Source organism: Vulpes lagopus, chromosome 23, assembly GCF_018345385.1.
Source record: "Vulpes lagopus strain Blue_001 chromosome 23, ASM1834538v1, whole genome shotgun sequence".
Classification (NCBI taxonomy): domain Eukaryota; kingdom Metazoa; phylum Chordata; class Mammalia; order Carnivora; family Canidae; genus Vulpes; species Vulpes lagopus.
The window spans coordinates 62,282,986-62,303,815 of NC_054846.1; the positions used below are offsets into that span (position 1 = coordinate 62,282,986).

At 60.0% G+C, this 20,830-nt stretch overlaps 1 protein-coding gene across 5 annotated transcripts; it reads right to left on the reverse strand.

The window, feature by feature from the left end:
* Positions 1-1,166: 1,166 nt before the first annotated feature.
* On the reverse strand, positions 1,167-19,703 carry EDN2 (endothelin 2). 5 transcript variants are annotated; one of them, XM_041737881.1, is made up of 6 exons: positions 19,488-19,703; positions 8,356-9,267; positions 7,042-7,198; positions 5,411-5,533; positions 4,349-4,447; positions 1,167-2,835 (listed from the first exon to the last, which is right to left on the reverse strand). In XM_041737881.1, exons 2-6 carry the CDS (start codon positions 8,420-8,422, stop codon positions 2,742-2,744), a joined length of 540 nt encoding a protein of 179 aa, XP_041593815.1. In that variant the 5' UTR covers positions 8,423-9,267; positions 19,488-19,703; the 3' UTR covers positions 1,167-2,741. The 5 variants fall into 5 exon arrangements, with proteins under 5 accessions (XP_041593815.1, XP_041593814.1, XP_041593816.1 ...); XM_041737880.1 differs by lacking the exon at positions 19,488-19,703 and adding an exon at positions 14,751-15,310; XM_041737882.1 differs by lacking the exon at positions 19,488-19,703 and adding an exon at positions 7,532-7,611 and having other exon boundaries at positions 8,356-8,411.
* Positions 19,704-20,830: the final 1,127 nt, after the last annotated feature.

Here is a 20,830-nt window from a genome sequence, read left to right on the forward strand (position 1 = left end):
GCCTTGCAAACTTCTCGTCCTATGGAGACAGAGGTGACCCAGGAAGGCCAGAGGGGCAGAGGGGCCCCCCTAAAGGGCAGGGTCCAAGCCGGAGGTCCCCGTTTCCTGGGAATAAGGATCCAAGAGACTGTACCGTCACCCTCCTGGGCCTCCTCCCCTCCCTTTAATCATCTCCATGACTTAATCGTTTAGGTCTCTGATCTCTGAACTCTGGCCAGGGCCACAGGGGCCTGTGCCAAGGGCACTGAATGCCTGCTTCCCTGGGCCTCTGACACACCCTCAGCCAGGATCTCGTCCTCCCTCTGCCAGGCCTCCATCACACCTGCTATCCTGGGGTTGCCCTACTCAGCTGCCCACCTCACTGGCCACTGGTTATTGATTTGGGGCGTCCCAGGGGGCAGGGCCGTCTTGCATGCGATGCTGGGCTGCCAGGGAGTGAGACTCCCCTGGCATCAGGCTCTGCTGAGATTTGAGAGGTGGGCCCCGCCCCTGGGCCCCCTAACCCCAACCCTCACCCCCCAGGATGCACTGTGGACCCCTGAGGGCCGAGGGTGAGCTTGCTTCCCTGTTTACTCTTGCTTCCGGTGGCATAGTTCCAAAGCCCAGCTCTGACCAGGTCCCCTGCGACTCACAGACCGTTTGCGGCCCGTGAGAGAAGGCCCAGCCTCCTGGCTTTGGCCTCGAGGTCTCTCTGGCATCATCTTCTGTGTTTCCCTTCTCATGCTCCAGCTGCACAGGGTCCTCCCTGGGGCATCCTTTGTCACTCCTGCTGTCACGCCTTCACCCTCCCTCTTCCCTCTGCCTGGAATTCCCTCTCAAATTTCTTCCTAACTCATCTTTGGAGGCTACGGGAGCAGCACCTTTTGTCCAGAGCCTTTTTCTGACCTTTCCTCTTTACCCTGGCTGCCCCGCCGCAGGTCCAGCGATGGGGCCGTTCTGCTCATCACAGGATCCTTCTTGGTGGCCTGACGAGCAGCCTCTGCCTCTTATCAGGCCCAGGGCTGAGCCCAGCCGTCTATTGCGAGTACATACCTGCCCTACAAGCTATTGTTTCCCATTATGTAGATTAAGAGAAACTGAGGCCCAGAAAGAGAAAGACATGAATCCAGGTCATGCGGCAGTGGTGATCCATGCATTCAGTCAAAAATATTTATTAAATACATCCATATATACATACATATCTACTCTAGACTCTGGGTTCAAATCCTGATGCCACCACTTACTGTGTGGCCTTGGGCGAGTAAATTGCCTTCCCTGTGCACTTAATTTCCTCATCTGTAAAACAGAGGTAATAAAACTCCCTCTGTCACAGGGTGGCTGATTGAGGTGGAGAAAATAAGTTGACATCGCTGAAGTGCCGGTAGACAGCAGGGTTTCCCCATGTGTGGCATGACATTCTTCAGTGAGGGGGTCAGGGCTGGCTTCGTGGACAAGGCAGGATTAGAGCAGTGTGTAAATAATTATTTTTCAATGCCAGCTCAGGCCGCCAGCCACTCCCAGCACAGGGAGGCCGGGGGCAAAGGGGACAGCTTGTCGCGGGAGGATTTGGCAGAAATGGAGGCTGTGGGTGCAGACAGCTGCCGACAGGGGTGACTGCGACTTGCCGGCCATCCCTGGAACTCAGGGGGGCTGCTTCTTGGGCCTTGGCAGGATTGGGCAACCCAGTCCCGGAGCCCTGGGTTTCTTCGGCCAAAGCTTACTTCTGGTTCACTTGCAAGGTCCAGGGCAAGGGATGAGCCAGGGCCAGGTTGCAGCTCCACAAAGCACCCGTCACTGGCCAATAGGGCTGCGCACAGTCGTGGGATCCATCTGGCCCCAGCCCTCACTGGACAGATGGACTGTGGGCCTCACGGACAGTTCCTGGGCTGCTGGCGTAGAAGCAGGTCTTGACTCCTTCCAGACATGCTCTTGGGAAAGGCCTGGCCATAGGTGACTGGCCTGATGGGGACACAGGTCCTGGAATCCTGGGTGTCAAAGCTGCAAATGTCTGTCCAGGCACACGATAGGCAAAATCCTAGAGAGGCTGGGTTAGCAGCTAGAGGTGCCCAGCAGGGGCCCAGGGGTGGGTCCCAGGGCTCCGGCCACCTGTCCTGGACCCTTGCTCTCTCCTTCCTGTGTCCCCCTAACTTCCAAGCAGCCCCGCTCCTGAGAGGTGTCTCCTCCCTCTGCTTCAGCCAAGACACCATACCAGCAGCGCACCATTTCACTGTTTATTACAAACACAAGTTCGCACGTAAATAACTGAGTCTAAAAAAATACATTAAAATAAATAACTGGGATTCTCAAAGTTCTTCGAGCAAATAAGTTATATACAGACAGAGCAGGCCCTTCTCACCCGGAGTGTACCCAGGGCAGGAGGGTAGGAGGACTCTGGGGAGGGGACAGACGGGGGCCACCCGGGACCCCAGGGCCGTCCGGGCCCCAGGGCAGGCTTCGGTCTGCATGTCCACCACTGCTCGTCGATCCTGGTTTGTAGCCAACAGACAGGAAACCTCTCCGGACGTGGCCTCCAGGTGAGCACACTCCTCATGCGGTTCCTTCCAGCGGGGCGGTGGGGCTGGGGCCGGCCGGGGAGGCCACTCTGCAGCCTGGGGGCTGAAGGTTTTCTTGGGCAGCATGAGGTCGCCCTGCAGGGAGGCCAGAGCTTGTGCCACCCTGGCTGGCAGGGTCCCTGGCCTGGGGCTGCTCCTCTGCTCGCGGCTCCACACAGGCTCCTTGCCAGCGGTCCCTGGCAACCGGCGCTATCTCTTCCTCCGCCTTGGATGTGTGGGCCTCAGCTGCCTCCCTGCCTCCTGGGGTCGCCTAGGAAAGTGGATCTTGGCGGCAGAAATGTTCCTGGAATCCAGAAGGGTCAATTCAGCATCCTGGGAGAGGCAGGCTGCTCGAGAGCTCCCTAGGAGAGGCCGAGCTATAGGACCTGGCCTCCTTGACCATAGCTGCCCTGGGCCCAGGGGGCAGCCGCAGCTGACCCCACAAACACAGTCTGCACTGCATGGATGGGCCTCACCAGGCCCAGAAGCTTCTCTGCCCACAGGGACTTTGGAGAAGCTGATGCTTGACATCAAATGCTGCCAGAATGACCAGAGTGTCTCCCATGACCTGCCTTCCCACCTCCACACCTTTGCTCCTGCCGTTCCTTCTAGGCTCTTTACCTCCCCTCACCCAAATTCCATTGACTAAAACTCCCATTCTTCACAGTCCAGCTCCAGGTGGCTCAGCCCAGATGAATATGGGGTCCCAGTTGCTCTCTGAACTGGGATGAGACCCTGGCGGGGACTCCAGCATCACCCAAGTGGCCTTGTCCTGGCTCCAAGTGCTCTAGCCTGGAGCTAGGAGGCTGGCTTCTGTTCCCAGCCATGGGACCCGAGGCAAGTGTGGGAATTTCTCTGAGCCCCTTTCTTAGTCTACAAAATAAACGCAGGCCTAGCTGGTGTAACAATGAGGACAAGTCAGCAGAGCAAGCTCTTCGCCCATCATGAGGTGCCACATACTTAAAAGTCTTAATCTTGACTTTTTCTCATCCTCAGATAGTTCCTAAGAATATACTGGGTCTTCCCTAGCCCCACCATCCTGCCCTGTCTCCTGTGTTTCAGTCTCTCCCCAGACAGGGGAGTCCCTGGGGGCTGCAGCTGGTTTGTAGCCAGCAGACAGGAAACCTCTCGGGAGGTCAGCTCCGAGGAGCCTCGGGGAGGGAGGTCTGAATGGTTAACACCTCCAGACTTCCCATGGGATGCCAGGCCGTGCTTGAGATGCTCCACATGCATCAGCTCCTCCAACCTCATGACCCTCCCAGAGATGGATTGCACTGATTGGCCTGGTTCAAATTGGACCCCAAAGCACAGAGAAGTTAAGTGACAAGTCCGAGGTCACAAAGGCTTGTTTGTGGCAGATCTGGGGTTCACACAGGGCAGCCCCGGCTCAGAAGCTGCCCCTTTAGCCACTTGGCTGCACAACCAAGATGTGGGCTCTCTAATCTCAAGCCAGTTTGGTTGGACAAACGTTCATGGGCATGTCCTGTATGCCAAGCCTCGAGCTGAGTCATGCTGAGGCTGCCGGGAAGGGGATCCCGCCTGGGCCAGGGAGGAGGGGACAGGATAGACAGCTGACCCCTCTGGACCTAGCACGCAGGAGATGCTCACAACCGACGGCCTTCCACAGTCACAATCCCAATCTCTGGAGCCAGCCGGATGCCTGCCACTGACTGCTGTGACCTCAGGCAAGTGCCTTTACCTCTCTGAGCCTCAGTCCCTGTGGCTGCCCAGTAAGGACCCAGTCCGGCCTCGTATGGAGACTGAGGGCAATGTGCAAGGCATACTGCAGGTGCTCAGTCAGTGCAAGCACCGCTTACCACAGCTGCCGGAGGAGCTTTCCTGCGGACGTCCACGTCTTGCCAGCCTGGAACACGTCTGCGGGGGACCTGCTGCCTGGGACGACCACAGCTTCGGCCCTGAATGAACGGTATTAGGACCCAAGTGAGGGGCTGCCCAGGGCGCTGAGAACACCTGGCTGTGGGCCCAGTGCCCCCTCCCACCCCAAGCAGATCCATTTCCACCCCTGTGCACCTGGCATCCTTCCTTTCCCAGGTGGGGTGGGAGCTGAGGAAAACTGAGCTGCCGGGAATGCGTTCTTAGCCTCAGTAAGACGCAGCTGGGTGCCCGGCCTTCCCAGAATCCAGCCACCTGCAGCTGAGCACGGCCCTTTGCAGGGGAAACTGAGGCAGGGGTAAAGCCATCGCCTGAGTCTCAGAGGAGGAGTTTCGCATAAACCATCACCACGGGAATGGCAGGTTTGGGACTAGGAGGCCAGTTTCTGCTTTCCCTGAATGCTTCGAGTGGCCAAGTGAAGGAACAAAGTCTCCCACCCGCTCCTTTTACAGATGGGAAACTGAGACCCAGAGAGTTAAGATATTTGGCCGAACTCCCCCCACATACACATCCTCCCACCCCCAACAGCTCTGTGACAACCTTGGGATAGTGCCACAGCCTCCTAGCCCCAGATGTTACTTCTCCACCAGAAAGCTCCGAAGCCCTGCGTGTCATGGTCAGAAGCCACAGCCCAGTGCGCTTGGTCAGACCCAGGCTGAAGGCCCAGCTCTCCCTCTGACCTGCTGGGTGGCCCCATAGGACAAGTCCTATCACCTCTCTGGGCCTGAGCTACTTCAGCTGTCACCTGGGGAGACTCCCTCCTGCCCAGGAGTGAGGGTGGCATGTTCTCAGAAGCCCCCAGAGCTGGAAAGTGGGAGGCACTCGGGGTGACTGGTTCCCCACAGAAAGGGTCACTGCCCGTGGGCCCCAGGCAGCCTGTGGGCCCCCAGGAGCCTTGCCCGCCCCCACCGTTAGCCACTCTGCTCCTCCGCTGGTCTTCCAGACACCCTGCTTCCCCGGCCCCTGCAGGCTGGGTGCCCACTTACCAGGGCCGTCGATGGCAGAAGGTGGCACAGGCGGGGTCCCCGCCACTGGAGCATTCGCAGCGCTTTGGCAGGGAGCGGCGCCGGCGTCTTGGCGGGTTTCCCAGGCCGTAAGGAGCTGTCTGTCTGTGGGCAGGCAGCCAGCAAGGTAGTGGTGTAGGGTGGAGAGAGAGGAGGGGAGAGGGAGAGGGAGAGAGGATTAGATAAACTACGACCACTGGCAAGCAGACACTGTCCATGGCACACGCTGGAATGGCCACCCATGCCGCCAGGGTGGAAGCAAAGGGTTACCAGCCCCTGACCTCCAGAAGCCCCAGCACAGGCTCCTCCCTGGGTGCCAGGTGGTCTTGCACAAGGGCCCTCCCCCTTCTGGGCCTCTGCTTGCTCCCACACCCCCGGCCCCCACTCCGTCAGACTCCCAGGGTGGAGAAGGAGGAGGCGGACCTGTGCTCCCTCCCTAAGTCAGGAAGTGGGGAGTCCTCCCAGCTCCTCCCCTCCCTCCCAGACAGGAACTTGAGCTGATGGATAGAGCCAGGCTGGTCCCCCTGGAGGAGGGGAGGAAATGCCATCTCACAGAAGTAAACATACAGGCTCCTGGCTAAGCTGCCCTCACCTGGTCACCCCTTGCCTGGAGGGGTGATAAATGTGTCTTGGAGCTTTGACTTAAAAAATGGTGTGTGCAAGTGCCTGTGTGTGTGTGTGTGTGTGTGTGTGTGTGTGTGCGTGTGTGAGATCAGGTGGGATTGACTTCGGACTCAAAATCTGGCCAAGGCAGGCTGGGGGCCAGGCAGGGGCCCTGTGGCCGGTTAGACCAGCACCTTCAGGTGCCAGAGCTAATTTTAGACAATGTGGTTGAAGTTGTAATGACTCCAGGTAGACCCAGCACGCAGGGACTGGCAGGGTTCCCGCCCTGAGCGAGTGTTTGGATGCGGATTAGCTCCACACACGCTTACGTGCAGGGCTTCTCTTGCCTTTTGCAATTTGGGGAAGGGAGGAAAAAAAAAACACAAACACACAGAGAAACTTCAACTTGAAGTATGCAGTGGCCTGGAGGCAGTGCGGGTGCAGACAGAACCGACGGCACTGGGCTCCCACCCTCACCCTGCCAGGTGACACGGGGCAGGCTTCTCATCTTGTCACTGGGGATGACAGCGGTGCCTGCCTCGTGGGGAGGATGGGGGATGCGTGAGCCGATAACCTGCAAGCAGGGCTTGGCGTAGAGCCTGGCACAGTCGACATGGGTGCTGTCATTAATCATATTATTCTTGGAAGATCATGCAGAGGCGGCATGGAGAGTGGGTGTGAGCTCTGGCATCCGGGGGCCTGGGATGAAACCTCCACCTACCACTCGCTTACTCCTTCCTGTGCAATCCTGGGGGAGGCCCCCAGCCTCTCCCGGCCTCAGTACCCTGATCTGGAAAATGGGGCCGACACCAGGCTGTCGTGAGAGTTCTCAGGAGCCGGCCCGGGGTTACGGAGGCAGCCCCCACGTGGGAGTAGGGACAACACCCAGCCGCTCTTCATATCAGCTCAGCGATCCCGTCTGGAGGCCCAGGGAGAGCTGTGCTAGCTACAGGTTCCCCACCCCCTGCCCCGCCTCTAGCAGCCCAACCTGGGTCCCCGTGGGAGCTCACCCGGGAGTGTTCACCCAGATGATGTCCAGGTGGCAGAAGTAGACGCACTCCTTGTCGAGCCAGGAGCTGCAGGAGCAACGCCGAGGCCGCAGGTGGGAGCCTCGGGCCCGGGCTGAGGGTGCTGGATGCTCCGGGGCAGCGGCCACCTGGCCCTTGCCTGCGTGCGCAACAGGGGGACAGAGGTGGAGAGGTGGGTCGGGGTGCCTGGCACCGCAGGCGGAGGGGGACCCGCGGGGCTCCTCCTCTTGCATAATCGAGGAAGTTGGCATCGTCCCGGCCCCCGAGCTGCGGGCCAGCCTGGGGAAGCCCCAGCAGCCGCGGCGGGAAGGGCCTCCGTACCTGCAGAGCTCCTCGCAGCCGCCGCCGCTGCGGGCGTCCCCCCAGCAGCCCCCCGGCGGACCTGCGAGGACCGAGCCCTGGGGAGGGAGACTCCCCCAAGCAGACCTGGGGGTGGGGAGCCGCTGTAGCAGGTGAGGCTAGGGCAGCTCACCTTCGTGCAGAGCCAGGAGCAGGGCCAGCGCCACGGAGCACCAGGCAGAGGGCAGGGCGACCATAGCGGCGGGGCCAGGGCTGGGCCGAGGACGGAGCGGGCCTGTTTGCGGGCGTCCTGCTGCCAAGCCGAGCCCACAGCTCACTGCCTCAGTGCCCTGGCCGCTTCTTATAACCCCAGCCGCAGCTCCACCCCTGCCCGCCGGCCCTGCCCGCCAGGACGCAGCCTCCTCCCGGGGTGCCGCCCGCCCCAGCCTCCCGGTGGGGGGGACAGGGGAGGGTGGAGGCGGGAGGGGAGGCCCCGCTCCGCCCTCTGTGCCTGGAGCACCTCCTGGAGTACCAGAGCTCCCCTGCGTCCCGGGGGCCCCTCCCAGCTCTGCTGGCCTTCCTCCAGTCATCCCCAGGGCGCCGCGTCCCCCTTCTCCACTCTCTGCGTGCACGGCTGCTCCACGGGGCGTGCCCGGGGCTAAGAGTGGGAAGGGGGGATCCATGAGCAAAACCCTCCCTCTCCTTGGGGGGACACCCGGTCATCCCGCCTGCCCACTGCCACCCAGACTGAGGACCCGCCTTCTCTGCTGTGTAGGAGGGGAATGGGGGTGCTCAAGGCTGTGTGGCTTGGGCAAATCAGAGCCGTCTCTGGGCCTGCCTCCCTCCGTGAAGGACACAGCTCACCCCTGACATCGGACGGGCCTGGAGTTGCCCCCCTCTCCAGGGCATTGGGACAGGAGCTCTGGTCCCTTCCAGAACCTATGGCCTTCGTGGGAACCACACAAAGCACCCCTCGAAAGGTCTCCTGCCTTGGACGTGACAGGGTGCTTGGCTCACCTGTGGCCACTGTCTTCAGGAAAGGCGAGGCAGTGTTGGGGGGGGGGTGCACCCCAGGGGCCGGCATTCTGCTCCTGCCTCCTGCCAGCTCAGAAGCCAGGCTTTTCTGGGCACAGCGTGGGGTTGCACCGGTGCTGAGCTAAGCAGCCTGCACAACCGGCAGTCGCCCTCTGTTCCTGCCCAGGCCTGGCTCAGAGTCCACCTCCTGCGACGTCTTCGGGGACCCTGTCTCCGGGTACACCTGGAAAGCCCTCTCGTTTCTCGGAACTCCCAGAGCCTGGCTCTCCAGCCGGCCTGACTCATGACGCCAGGCTTATCTCCCCTGCAATCTCGAGGCCCAGAACTCCAGAGAGTGCCAGGCCTGGAGCCTGCCCCGCACACAGTAGGCGCCCTCTGAGTGCACGCTTGCAGAGGGAGGAGGGACTGCATGAACACACGCCTGGCTCTGAACTGTGGAGATCAGGTCCCCCAGGAACCCAGGCTGTTCAACTGTCAGCTCCTGTGTTCAGCAGCGATTTTGTCATCGGACGTTTCCCAAGGGGGAAACATGACCACGGAGACGGGCAAGCTTGCTTCTTCCTAGGGCGTGACTAAAGCGTGCATGTGTATGTGTGTGCATGTGAGCGTATGCGTGTGTGCCATCCCGGGACAGAAGGGCAGCCTTCTCTTCCTTCCCCGGGGCTGGGTCGGGCTGCAGTGGAAGCAGGAACAAACACGTCTGAGCACCTACTGTGTGCTCGGAGCATTTTCAGCCGCTCTCTGTCGTGGCCCTGGGATGCGAGGCAGCTGTCACGGTCCGGGGGATTGGCACCACTACTGCCCGGGACGCTCAGAGAGGAGCCTGGCCTGGCCAAGGTCACACAGCTGTTAGATGCCACGGAGCTGGCACTGGGACTCGGATCTCCGTCCCTCCTGCAAAAAAAAAAAAAAAAAAAAAAAAAAAATCCCAAAACCAAAAAACCCAGACTCCCCACGCAGTGCTCACTGTCCTCCCCCGCGAGGCACCTCTCTAAGAATTTAGAAGAGTATTTCTGGAATGAGGTGAGCAATACTCCTAGTCATTTCTATTAGCCTCGAAGAGAATATAAATACGGAATGAAGCAGGGTCAGGGTGGGGGAAGGGGCGGAGAGAGAATTCAAACTACTGAACCATGAAGAGAAGAGAGAAGAACAAGCAGGTCAGCCTGGAGCAGGAGGGGGTCCGGGTGGGGAGGAACCCAAACAGGGAGGCAGATAAAGACAGGTAGGGAGAGAGGGAGGACAAGGAAGCAGAGCCCAGCGCCAGAGAAAGAACTCGGATTTGAGAAAGTAAAAGAGAAAGACCATTTGGAAGGAGAGCGAAGGTTCTACTGCGTCTAATCTTTACACAAATGCAAAGTGCTGCTGAGGACAATAGGGAACCAGAGGCTCCGAGTCTGGGAAACATAATAGAAGAATTAAAACAGACCAGGAGACAGGATCCCTCTCTGGTGTGAAAAGAGGATGACGACAGGGCAGGGGCTGCTGCCCGGGCCCCGCAGGGTCAGTGTGGGGAGCCGTGCCCGGCTCCGGTGCCCCTCCTTCCCCGCGCGCCACAAACAGGGCTCCTGTGAAATGGAGAGGCCTGGGCCCGGAACCTGAGCGAGCCCAGATCCTAGGGGGTGAAAGCCTTCCCGGAACACAGCTACCCCACTGGCAACAGTTGGTTTCCAGGTAGAGAAAATTAAGCTGATTTAAAAAAAAGCCAGCCCCGGCCCCACAGCTCCCCAGCAGGGCCCTGACCGGCTGCCCCTCCTGGCTGGCCTGGCGACATGGCCCCGACCCTACTGCTCTGGCTCCCATCGACGGCCCCCACCAGCTGCCCCAACCCGACCTGGCCCTGTTACCAGCCTGGGTTGCTAAAGGCAGCAGGGATTCATCGAAATAGCGCCCCATTGTCGGGATGTGGAGGGAGTTGTTTGGCACACATGATGTGCTCCACTCACGGTTGGCCCCGGCCCGACCCAAGGAGAGGTTTGTGGGGAGGGCAGGTTGGCAGAAGAGTGAAGTTGAGGCATATTCTGGGTGGGACATGGCGCCAGAAACTGCCCTCCAGAAATTCTCTCCAGCTTCTGCTCCCATTTGCTGGATGGGATAACCAAGGTCCAAGAGGAGGAGCAACTTGCTCAAGATGGTGATGGGGCCAGACATGTCCTCTTGGCTATTGATCCAGCCCCACTCTTTCCAGTATACCCAGGAAGCGGCCAGGGGTCCAAGGTGAGCCCCTGGGTCTGTGTGGGAAGGGCCACCAGGAAGGACCTGGTGGCAGGAAGGCCAGGGCACTGGTATGGGGCTGGGCCATCTTCCCAGCTCCCTCTCCACCCTCTGCACCAAGAGTAAATATCTTAGGCCGTCCAGCAGCCGAAGCCACAGTGTGGGACTGAGAGCGCACAGCAGGGATGATTAAATGTCCAACCCGGCAGCCAGGGGCGGGAGCAGGGGCCTGGTATGGTTGCAGGACCAACCAGCTCCGGCCCAGCTCGGCTGTGCACACTGTGTGGCCTTGGACAAATCCTGCCCCTTCCCCGGCTTCCCCGAAAAGCTCGTGAGCTTTCCCACTGACGGAGCGGGGTGCTCTCAGCTCTGACGGCCTATGGCTTTCCAAACCAACCTGACCAGAGTTTAGAGCTCCCCAGGCAGCCCTGCAACCTCTTGCTCCCAGCCTGGGACCGTCTGCACCCTCACTTCTGGAAAACCGGTTGCTTCCCTGTTGCCGCCACCCTGGCTCGGCTAGGTTTCAGAAAATTCTGTTTGCAGCCCCAGTGGAAGGGACACAGCGTCTTGGGTGCAAGCACATACCGTGCAGGCGGCTTAGTGGAGCGAGCAGCTGGGAAGATGGGGCTGGCCAGGGGGTGATGTCTGGAGTCTGCAGGGCATGAGGGGTTGGGGAGGGTTTGGCCCCAGAGCCAGCCTGGGCTGGGGATTTAGGGACTGAGGAGGTTCAGACATTCCCATCATCATCTGTCCCCAAGGCTACAGGTCGGGGCTGCCCCCATCCAGGCCTGGGGCCACTCAGCCTCATGGCCTCTTTCTGGTGGGTGGTCTGGGCCTCCTGCCATCAGCTACAGCTCACCCTGAGCCAGCAGGGCCTGCCACCACCCACACCATCGTCCCCACGCTGGGTCTCCGCAAGGGCAGGCTCAGAGCTGCAGGACCAGCTCCCCTGGTGTCCACGGCTTCCCTGGGAGGACAGCCCATTGCCAGTTCTCCTCCTCCCTCTGCCTCAGCCCATTTGGAGAGATTTATATCTCCCATATAAACTGTACTTTTAAAGGAATAATTCATGTGCCCTGCTTGTTATTAATCAGGCCAGGGTCAGCGAGGCCCACGGAACTGCTGGAATTTCAGCCGAAAGTAGATTTTGTTCAGTCAAGGCACCCTTGTCGAGAAGCTGTGTAAGTCCTGCTGGACTTGCCAAAATAAGGAAACCAACTCAGGACTCAGCAGCATCCAGGATGGAAATCTCTGGATGCAAAGCTTTTGAGTTACCTCCCAAGTGCTAAGGGCCCAGCAACCCCCCGACCCCCCCAGCCTTTCAGGTGTGGGGTAAACACACACGTACTGAATATATAATGTATTCTTAGCATCGTGCTAACTGATTCACAGGCCTCAGCTCCGTTAACGGACATGATATACCTAAGAGGTGGGACTGTAATTAGTCCCAATTTGAGGAAATTGTATAAAGGCCTCACGACTGGCCCAATGTCAGACGGCTGGCAAGTGGCAGAGCCAAGATTACAGAGTGGGGCTGTGTGACTTCCAAGCCCTACCCTGAACTCTGTGTGCCCTCGGTGCACTTTCCTGGCTCTGCAGCCCACAGGGGACTCTCCCGCAGCAACTCTCCTCCAGAGGTTGTCCTCCCTGATGAGGCAGGGAACCCTATGCAGGCTGGGAGAGTGGGGTCCCTGAGAGCCGAAGGAACCTTCCACCTGTGTCCACGGTGGGGGGGGCTCATCCCATAGTAAAAACACAGCACCCAGCCCATGTGTACAAGGTCAGTGTCCGAGGCCTCGTCACAGCTATTATGTAGACACGGACAGTCCATTCTTATTTCACAGGATACCCACAATAGACCCAGGAGGCAAGCTCGGCTAGTAATTCTCACTTTACAGATGAGGTCTTTCCAGATAACATTCTCATTTGATAGATAAGTGAATAACTTACTCAGGGTCACACACTGAATAAAAGGCAAGGTTGGAGCTTTGGCTCAACAACCTATAACATGTATATCCAATGTTCCTTTCACCCATCCATCCACTCATCCATCCATCCACTCATCCATCCATCATCTAACCTTTCACCTTCCTTCTATCCATACATCTACACAACCAGTCTCCCATTCATCCACCTCTTGTGTAAGAGATGTGGTTAGAGAGATTAGAAGGGTCAAACCTTGAGAAGCTTGGAATAGCACATACCTGTCCCGAAACTATCTGGTTATTTCCTGGGGAGGGGTGTGTCTCCTCACTGAGCCCATGAGCTCACCGAGACGTGGTCTTCTCTGAAATCACCAACCCCAGGGCTTACCACAGGCCGGGGCACTGCTGGTTTATGATGCCCGACACTACAGTGAAATGCAACAAGATGGCCTTGCCCCACCAGACAAAGCCTGGCTTTGCACACACATCTTCCTGATGAGGGAGATCTAGGCCCCTTTCCCTGCCCGGTACCATCTTCAAAATCTTCTAATAATGAAGACTTGAGATAATATGTAAGAAAAAAAAATCAGACAAGCATCCAAAGACGGAAGGGCCCTTGGCCTATACCTAGATGAGGAAGCCAAGGTCCGGGTAGAGGAGCAGCCCGCCAGAGGTCACCCTGCCAGGCCTGGATGAGGAAACCCAGAATGCCTGGACTCTTTCCTGAGACCTATGCTCTTGTACTTGGAGGGGCTGGAGCCCCCACCTTCTCCCCCATCCCACTGCTACCACCAGCCAGGACATGCAGCTGGCGGTTTTTCAGAGTCACACCCACTCTGTTGCCTAGAACCCAGGTTTTCCAAGGCACACCCAGTGCCCCACCAGGAGGACGCCTTTCCCCTCGGGGAAGGGGTGAGCCACCAGGAGGTCGGGCCACCAGAAATACAATACGTGGTTCTCGAATTAAGTGTCAGCTAAAAATAAGTGCCTGGTGCCTATATCATCAGGGTAGCTTGGTGCCCAGCAGGCAGGCAAAGCTTGGGTTCCCCCTGTGATTCCAGGCTGAAATTCCTGAGCAGAGGTGTGCCGGGGATACTTCCTTGCCTGAAGGCCTTGGCCTCCCTGCCCAGCTCCTGGGAATCCTGAGCCATGAATGACCCAGGAGAGGCACAGCTGGGCTCTGGCAGGAAAGAGGGCGGTCAGGAGCTGAAGCCTCTGCCTGGGGCTGGCTCCGGGTGTGGGGGTGAGTCAGGGGCCAGCCCACCCCTGGAACCTCTGTGGCTTGGCAGATCGAGCTGTCAACTTCAAAGCCCTGTGACTCAGGCTTGAACCCCCTTCCTCTCTGCCCCCCACTCCACCCCCAGACCCCTATGGACAAGTGCTCAGCGCCGTGCCAGGATATGGGTAGTGTAGGGCAGGGGCTCCGTGGTTTGCAGCTGGTTCTCTTGCTCACTGGCCATGTGACTCAGTGCACACCACAGTTTCACCTTCTGGAGTGTCAGAGGCCGCATCCGTCAAAGGCATCCAAGAAGGAAAATCCTACCTCACAGCTACTGGGAGGCTTTGTGGCAGAGCCAATGGCAGGTCTGGCCCGTTGCTGGGCACAGGAGGGCTCTGAGCCAGCCTCCATCCTCCCTTTTGTCCCCCTGGCCTGTTAGGTGCATGTGGGCTTCTCAGTGTAGACCTGCTCCTAAGGAGGAGCGGGGTGTGTGTGTGTGTGTGTGTGTGTGTGTGTGTGTGTATGTGTGTGTGTGTGCGCGCGCTCACGCGTGCTGGGTACTAGACATTGCACGATCTGCATGCCATGGGCGAGCTCCCCCATGAGTTGCCCCTCTGTTACTCCGGGTCACATAGTCCCTCCAAGAGCACTTGGCCACCTGGCTCGCTCCACTCACTCACCTCTGCTTTGGCACACCATACAATGCCACGCCAGACAAGGAGTGTTTGCACACCTGGGCCATTGCTGCCTTATGAAAACCAGGCTGCTGCTGGAAGCCTGCAGCTGGGACCCAGCCTGGTGTCAGGGTGCAGCCACTTGCCAAGCCCACATGCCCACCCTGGCATCTGGCCTGCTTGGGGTCTGACCCTGAACTATCTCCATCCGTCGACGCTGACCTGGGTGCTCAAAGCTTTAGCCCACCAGACCACAGGGCTTGTCATTCCCTGGATACACCACAGACTTTCATGCCTCCTGGCCCTCTGTGCAGGCTGGGGCCTCTGGCCTCTTTCCATTCTTACCTGACTTATGCTGGCCATCCTTAAAGCTCACCGCGAATGTCACCTCCTTCAGGAAGCCTTCCCAATTCCATCTGACATAGGAGAGCTAACCATCGCTGAATGCCCGTGTGGTTCTCATTTACAGCTTTGCTAGGCTCCGAAGTCTCTGGCGAGGCCTTACCCCTTGTCTCCGAGGCCGCACTAAGGGCTCTGCCTCTGGGGTCAGGCCGAGCCAGGTTTGCATCAGAGGCCCACCTCTCATTACCTGTGCCCCCTTCCCTCTTTCTCGGAGCCTGTCTCCTCCTCTATAAATGGGCATCATCACAGCATGGTGGCTGAGGGAAGGGTTAGGTGAAAAAGGGCCCCACCGGTGGTCGCTGTGGATCACACCTAATCCCAGAGCAGAGTCATGCTCTTGCTCTCACGCAGTCTTTACAACATAACCCTCTGAGCGGTGCCAGTGCTTCGATCTTCAGATGAGACCTCACACTCCGGGAGCGTGGGTAGCTTGCCCTGTTACGGTCAGGGGTTCAAGCCCAGGTCTGCGGACCCCGGGGCCGGTGACCTTTCTCTTCCCTCTGCTCTTCTCTGCCCATGCGACCTCCCTGGCCTCTGTCCCCTTGTCCAGACCAGATACTCAGTAAGGACTTGTTGAATCGGAAGTGGGGGAGTCAGGGATATCTCTCCTGGGCCCACTCTTCCTCCACTGGCCTCAGCCCAGGCTCTCTGGGTCCCCATGTGGGAGCCCCAGCTTGGGGAGCTTCCTTTTGAGCATCATGGGACAAGACAAAGACAAAGGCCTCTTGGGTTGATGCGGCCTAGCCCAGCATTTCCTGTAGGATGTTCCAAGGAAAGATGCAGGTAGCCGGTGGGACTCTATTGCCAAAGGAGTTTGGGAAACTGGGTTTCCAGCAGGGCTCCCGAGAGCTTCCAGTGGGCAGATGAGCTCCGTGACTCCCCCAGGGGCTGTCTCTGACCCTGGCAGGTGAGGGTGTCCTGGGTCCAGGGAGGTGTCTGGGGAGGGGGGCGCGGAGGAGTGGCAGGCTCGGGTGGCTGGGTGGCTGGGTGGCTGCAGGCAATCCCCTTCTTCTGACTGAATGAGGTGCTCCCTGGGTACCCGGGGGCTGTAGAGCGTGTAGACTTCTTCAGAGAGCCTTCTGGAACCCCCCTTGGGAAGTATGGTGCCCAGCCTGCAAAGGGTACTCTGGAGCTTCAGCATCCGGGGAGCCCGTCCCTGGAGTAACATCGGGGACCGTGTACTCTCCATCTCCCCATCATTCACCCTGAAACCAGCCTGGGCTTATTAAGTGGCTGGCACTTTAAGAATTAAAATCATCGCCACCGTTTGCCCCTGTAGGCATTTACCCACATCTTGTTCCAGGGGTCAGACCACGCACAGACCTTTTGCACGTGTTGGCACAGTTATCACCACAGCAGGGGATATTCTCTTCATTACTCCCATTTTACAGATGAAGAGTCTGAGGCTCAGAGCTGTGAGGAAGTGGTTCGCACGAGGTCACACAGCCATTTAAATTGAGACGTGCCTGCCTCAGGCCCGCACCCTGAAGGGCTACGCTGGTATATGCGATGCCATACAGAATCCTCATGGGATTGCAGCTGATTATCAGTACCCTCCTTCTCCAGATAGGGAACCTGAGGTATCTGGTCCAAGGTCACCCATTCTAGCACAGAAGGAGCCAAGATCTGAACCCAGGTCAGCCTGTCCCCTTGGTCTGAGCTCCGATGCTCAATTCCAGATTTTCCTATCAGTCCCCAAAAGCTGGTCCTGGGGGTGAGCCTTGGGGTCTGAGCCTGAGGGCAGTGGAAAGAGTCCCCCATTGGTCAGCCTGGCTGTTGAGGCGTCAGCAGTGGGAACTCTGGGAGCTTGGAGGGGGAGGAGGCTGTTTATGCAGTGAGCCGCGTGCTGGGTGGTGAGGTGAGCGGTGACTCAGGGTGGGAGGCCCCAAGTGGGCGGGCAGGGAGCAGGGGCAGCCCAGGCCAGGCCAGGCCATTGCTGGGGTCCCCTGGAGGAAGAGGTCTGGGTATGGCAGGGCTGAGTCATGGCAGCGAGATGGGACAGGGAGCTGGGATGGCCAATGACCTCACGCTTTCATGTGAGCCTGGCAAGGAGCCTCGGGCCCAGGCAGGCTTGGTGGGCCCACCCTGGCAGGCTGGGCACACACCCTCTCTGGCCACCCATTGCCAGGAGGTGTCTGTGAGGCCAGAGGGCCTCTGCAGGCTCCCTGAGGCCTGGTGCTGGCAGAGCCCTGAAACCCCAACAGATTGGGGAGGTAGCTGGTGGAGGGCACACAGCAGGCAGGGGGTTGGGGGACAGCTTCTCCCTCTACCTCTTCTGCTGCGTGACCTGGGCCAAGCCATCCCGGCTCTCTGAGCTTTGACCACCTCCTCTGTCCCACGGATTCAGGTGAGGACCTCAGAAGCTGATTCTGGTCCAAGCCCTGACACGCAGCTGGTGTCCTAGGGGTGGAGAGAGGGAGGCTGCTGCCACCAGCCATGAACCCATAGAAAATGGGGGGCTAGAGCAAATGGGCTCTGACTGTGCTGGCTGACGCCCACACCAGTGTCCCGGCTGTTGGCTGTGTGGCTTGGGGTGAAGGCCTTCTGAGCTCTGTGTCTCAGTTTCCCTAAGTGTCACATAAAAATAATAACCGCAGGCTCTCAGAAGGATGATGTCACAGGGTTGCTGGAATCTCCTAATAGCCCCTCAGGGCGGATACTAAGGAGCAAGAGAGCAGGACCTTCTCCCCAGGGGCCCAGAAGCGGTGAGGGAGTCCCTCTGCTCCCAACCATGCCCCCATGGAAGGCATGCCGGGGAGGTTTGTGAAGTCACTGCCTGTCCCCCCACCCCAGGCGCTCCCCAAGGCTGGTCCAGAGAGGGTGAGGGGTGCCAAGGTCACATGGAAGCCAGCTGAATAGATCTATCATTCAGGGGCAGGGGGCCTTTATCTCCCCAGATAAGAGGCCCCGGAATGGCCTCGGGTTTGGGCGAGTCCAGTGGGGAGGGGGGACCAGAGCCGGGCGGCTCGGGCTGACCGTAAAGCAGCCGCTGCTCCCGGTGCCTTCTCTGCCTGAGTCAACCCCGGGGCCGGGGCTGCCGCTGAGTTCATCGGCTGCCCGCCGCCCAGCCTCGGCACCCAGGCCCGGGGCGCAAGGCAGGTCCATCATAATGACCCGGTGATGATGACAGCCGTGCGGGGAGCTGTGCCCACGCACCAAGCACTCTCTCCACTTTCCTTCAAACAATCTTCCCAGCGGGCCTAGGAGGCCGGTGGGACAGGCCTGCATGGGCTGCCCAGGGTCACGCAGCCTGGGCCAGAAGAGAAGGGTGCCCAGGGCCCAGGGCCGTGCCTTCCGCTGCCCCGCAGCAAGCTTGCTGAGCCTGTTCTGTGTCAGCCCTGGGCTGGGTCTTTGGGTCTCTGGCCCAACTGAGATCTGGGGAGACCCCGTACCTGCCTGGGAGGGGGACCTAGGAGCGTGGAGGCCCTGTGATAAAGGCTCTGGGCCTAAGGACCACAGTGCCCTGTGCCCAGCTCAGGGCTGCTCGAAAAGGAAGGATAGACACGGTGCCCAAGGACCCTGGAGGAGTGAGTGCTGCCTCTGCCTGCAGGGTCAGGAGACCTGGTGAAGGGTCAGGAGAGCTTTCCAGCAGAAGACACACGGGAACGGGGCTCTGAAGGCGGAGAAAGCATTCCAGGTAGTTGGGGAAGCCGCGTGGGTGCAGGCTGGTGGGCCTGAAAAGGCCTGGCTTGTCCTAAAGGAGCTGCACCAAACAGTGGGAGGGACCCGGTGATGGGACAGCAGCTTGGAGGCCCGTCCACAGGCCTTGAAGGTCCGGCCAGGAGCTGACCTTCCCCTGGGGTCAAAGTAGAGTCAGCTCACATCTGTGCCGTGGAGGTCCACGCCGTGGGACCCAAACCAGTGCTGGCTGGGGTTGGGATTTCCTTCCAGGGCCTTCTGTGACTCTCAGATGAGCCCCAGGTGGGTGACACTTTAGCCTGGGGAGAGCAAGGCAGGCCACCTGCTGGCCATCTCAGTCCCGTAAACTCAGGCCAGGCCTCCGACCCGGGCACCTCACAGTTGCACAGAGCCCCACCTGCCCTGACATCAGACTGCAATGGGGGAAAGAGGCCAGGCTGGCAGAGCCAGGGGGCAAGGACCCTCCCGCCACCTCAATATTTTCTCAAGGGGCGGCTCAGTGCTCTCCAGCCTCCTGGTTGCCCTTTGGAGGCTCACGTCAGCCTGGCCTTGCCTGGCAGGTGACCCCGGGCTTAGCTTGGCTCCTGTCTGTACTCTGGTGTTGGCACCGCGGAGGAGCACCTGGGACAATCAAACGGCCTCCTCGCCCCCAGTCACACTGGGATCCCCACTTGTCATTTCCCGGACCGCCCCCGGAGGGCGCCCTTCGGCTGGCATTCACTTTACAGGTGAGGGACCTGAGGGTTAGTGAAGTGAGGTGGGGCCTGGCTGCAATACCTAGAGGGGCGCGGGGGGGGGGCAGGGACGACACCCCCCACTCCACCCACCGTGGCCCAGACGCTGCTCTGCCTACTTCAGCCTATGGGGAGGGGGGAATCATTGCAGACCCCAACCTGGGTTCGAATCCCAGCCCTGCCACTCACTAGTAGGGGACCTCACGCCAATCAGTGTCCGTGCCTCAGTTTCCCTATTTGTAAAATGGTGATGATCCTACACGTTTCTCGTAGGGTTGGTGTAAGAATTCGTTGAGCCAGCTCATACCTGAGAGCTTACGACCGTGCCCTGCGCATGCATCCCCATTTGGCAGACGGGGAAACTGAGGCTCAGAGACAGGCAGTGCTCGCGGGGCGGCCGCGCCCCCTCCCAGCCGCACGCGGTGCCCCCCACCCCCCACCCCCGACCCGCGGGCATCCCCGCCGCCTGGGTCGCTGCCCCCTCTCTTGCCTGTTTTGGGAAATCCTGGGTGGGGGGCTCCCCGCCCCGCGCTCCCCGCCCCGCGCTCCCCGCCGCGCAGCCCTCGGCCCGCCCTCACTCGCGACCAATTTTGGGCAAAGCGGCGGCAGCGGCGCTACGTGCCGGCGGTGAGTCAGCGCGCAGGAATGCGCAGGACGCTTTGTTCCCGCTGCTCTGGGCCGAACGTGCTGGGACCGGGGCGCGGCGGGGCCTGACATCACCGCGGGCAGCGCCCCACGTGCGCCCCCCGCCGCGCCCGGCTGTGCGCGCGCCAGGGGACTGGGGACACCCCGCGGGGGCCCGGCCTACGGGGGTCCTGGCAGCCCGCGCCCCCTGCGCGGGTCCCAGGGAAACAGCACCTGCACGGTGGGGGGTGCCCAGAAGGAGGAAGGCCTGTGCTCTGGAAGCGCCATGGTGGCACCTCGAGGGCGCAGAGAGCTGCCCTCGGACCCTGCAGGAGCCTGCGCTCTCTTGCCCGCATCGCGCAGGGCACCCGAGCCCTCCAAGCCCTGCCTGTGTGTTTCCCCAAGTCACTCCCTGCCCCCCCCTCTCCCCGCCGTGTCTGGGCCTGGGAAGCCCAAGAGTGGGGTGACATTGTCTTCCTCTTCTCCAGAGTCCCGTGCTGGGTAATGTGTCAAGCCTGGGAGTGCAAGGGCCTTGAGGTCTTTGGGAACCACACATGGCGAACGGTGAGACCTTTTGCGTGCAAGCCTACGCCTGGATCTTTCTAGACGTCGTGCCATCTAATGATGAGAACCACCCTGAGTGGTGGGCACTGCTGCTGCTGCTGGCGGACATTGAGGCTCAGAGAGGAGGAGTCATTGGCCTGGACCACACTCTGGTCCCTGGGGGAGTGAGTGAGAGCCTGGTGCAGTGAGACCCCCTTCTTCAAGGGGATGGGCCTTCCTCCTGGGCTGGAGGGGCAGGCTGGGCACCCCAGGCTGCCGAGGGCTGCGGCCGTGACCAGGCCTGAGGCTCTACTTCGGGCTCTCCTCAGGAGCAGCACTGGTGGCTGGAGTTAGAATCCTTCCTGCCCTGGATGGCTTTGGGCTTGTCACCAGCCTGCTGGGTCCTACCCTGACCCCACTGGCATTTTAGCTTCCCTGGGAGCTGAGTGGCCAAGCCTGTGGGTAGAGCCTGCATGCAGGGGG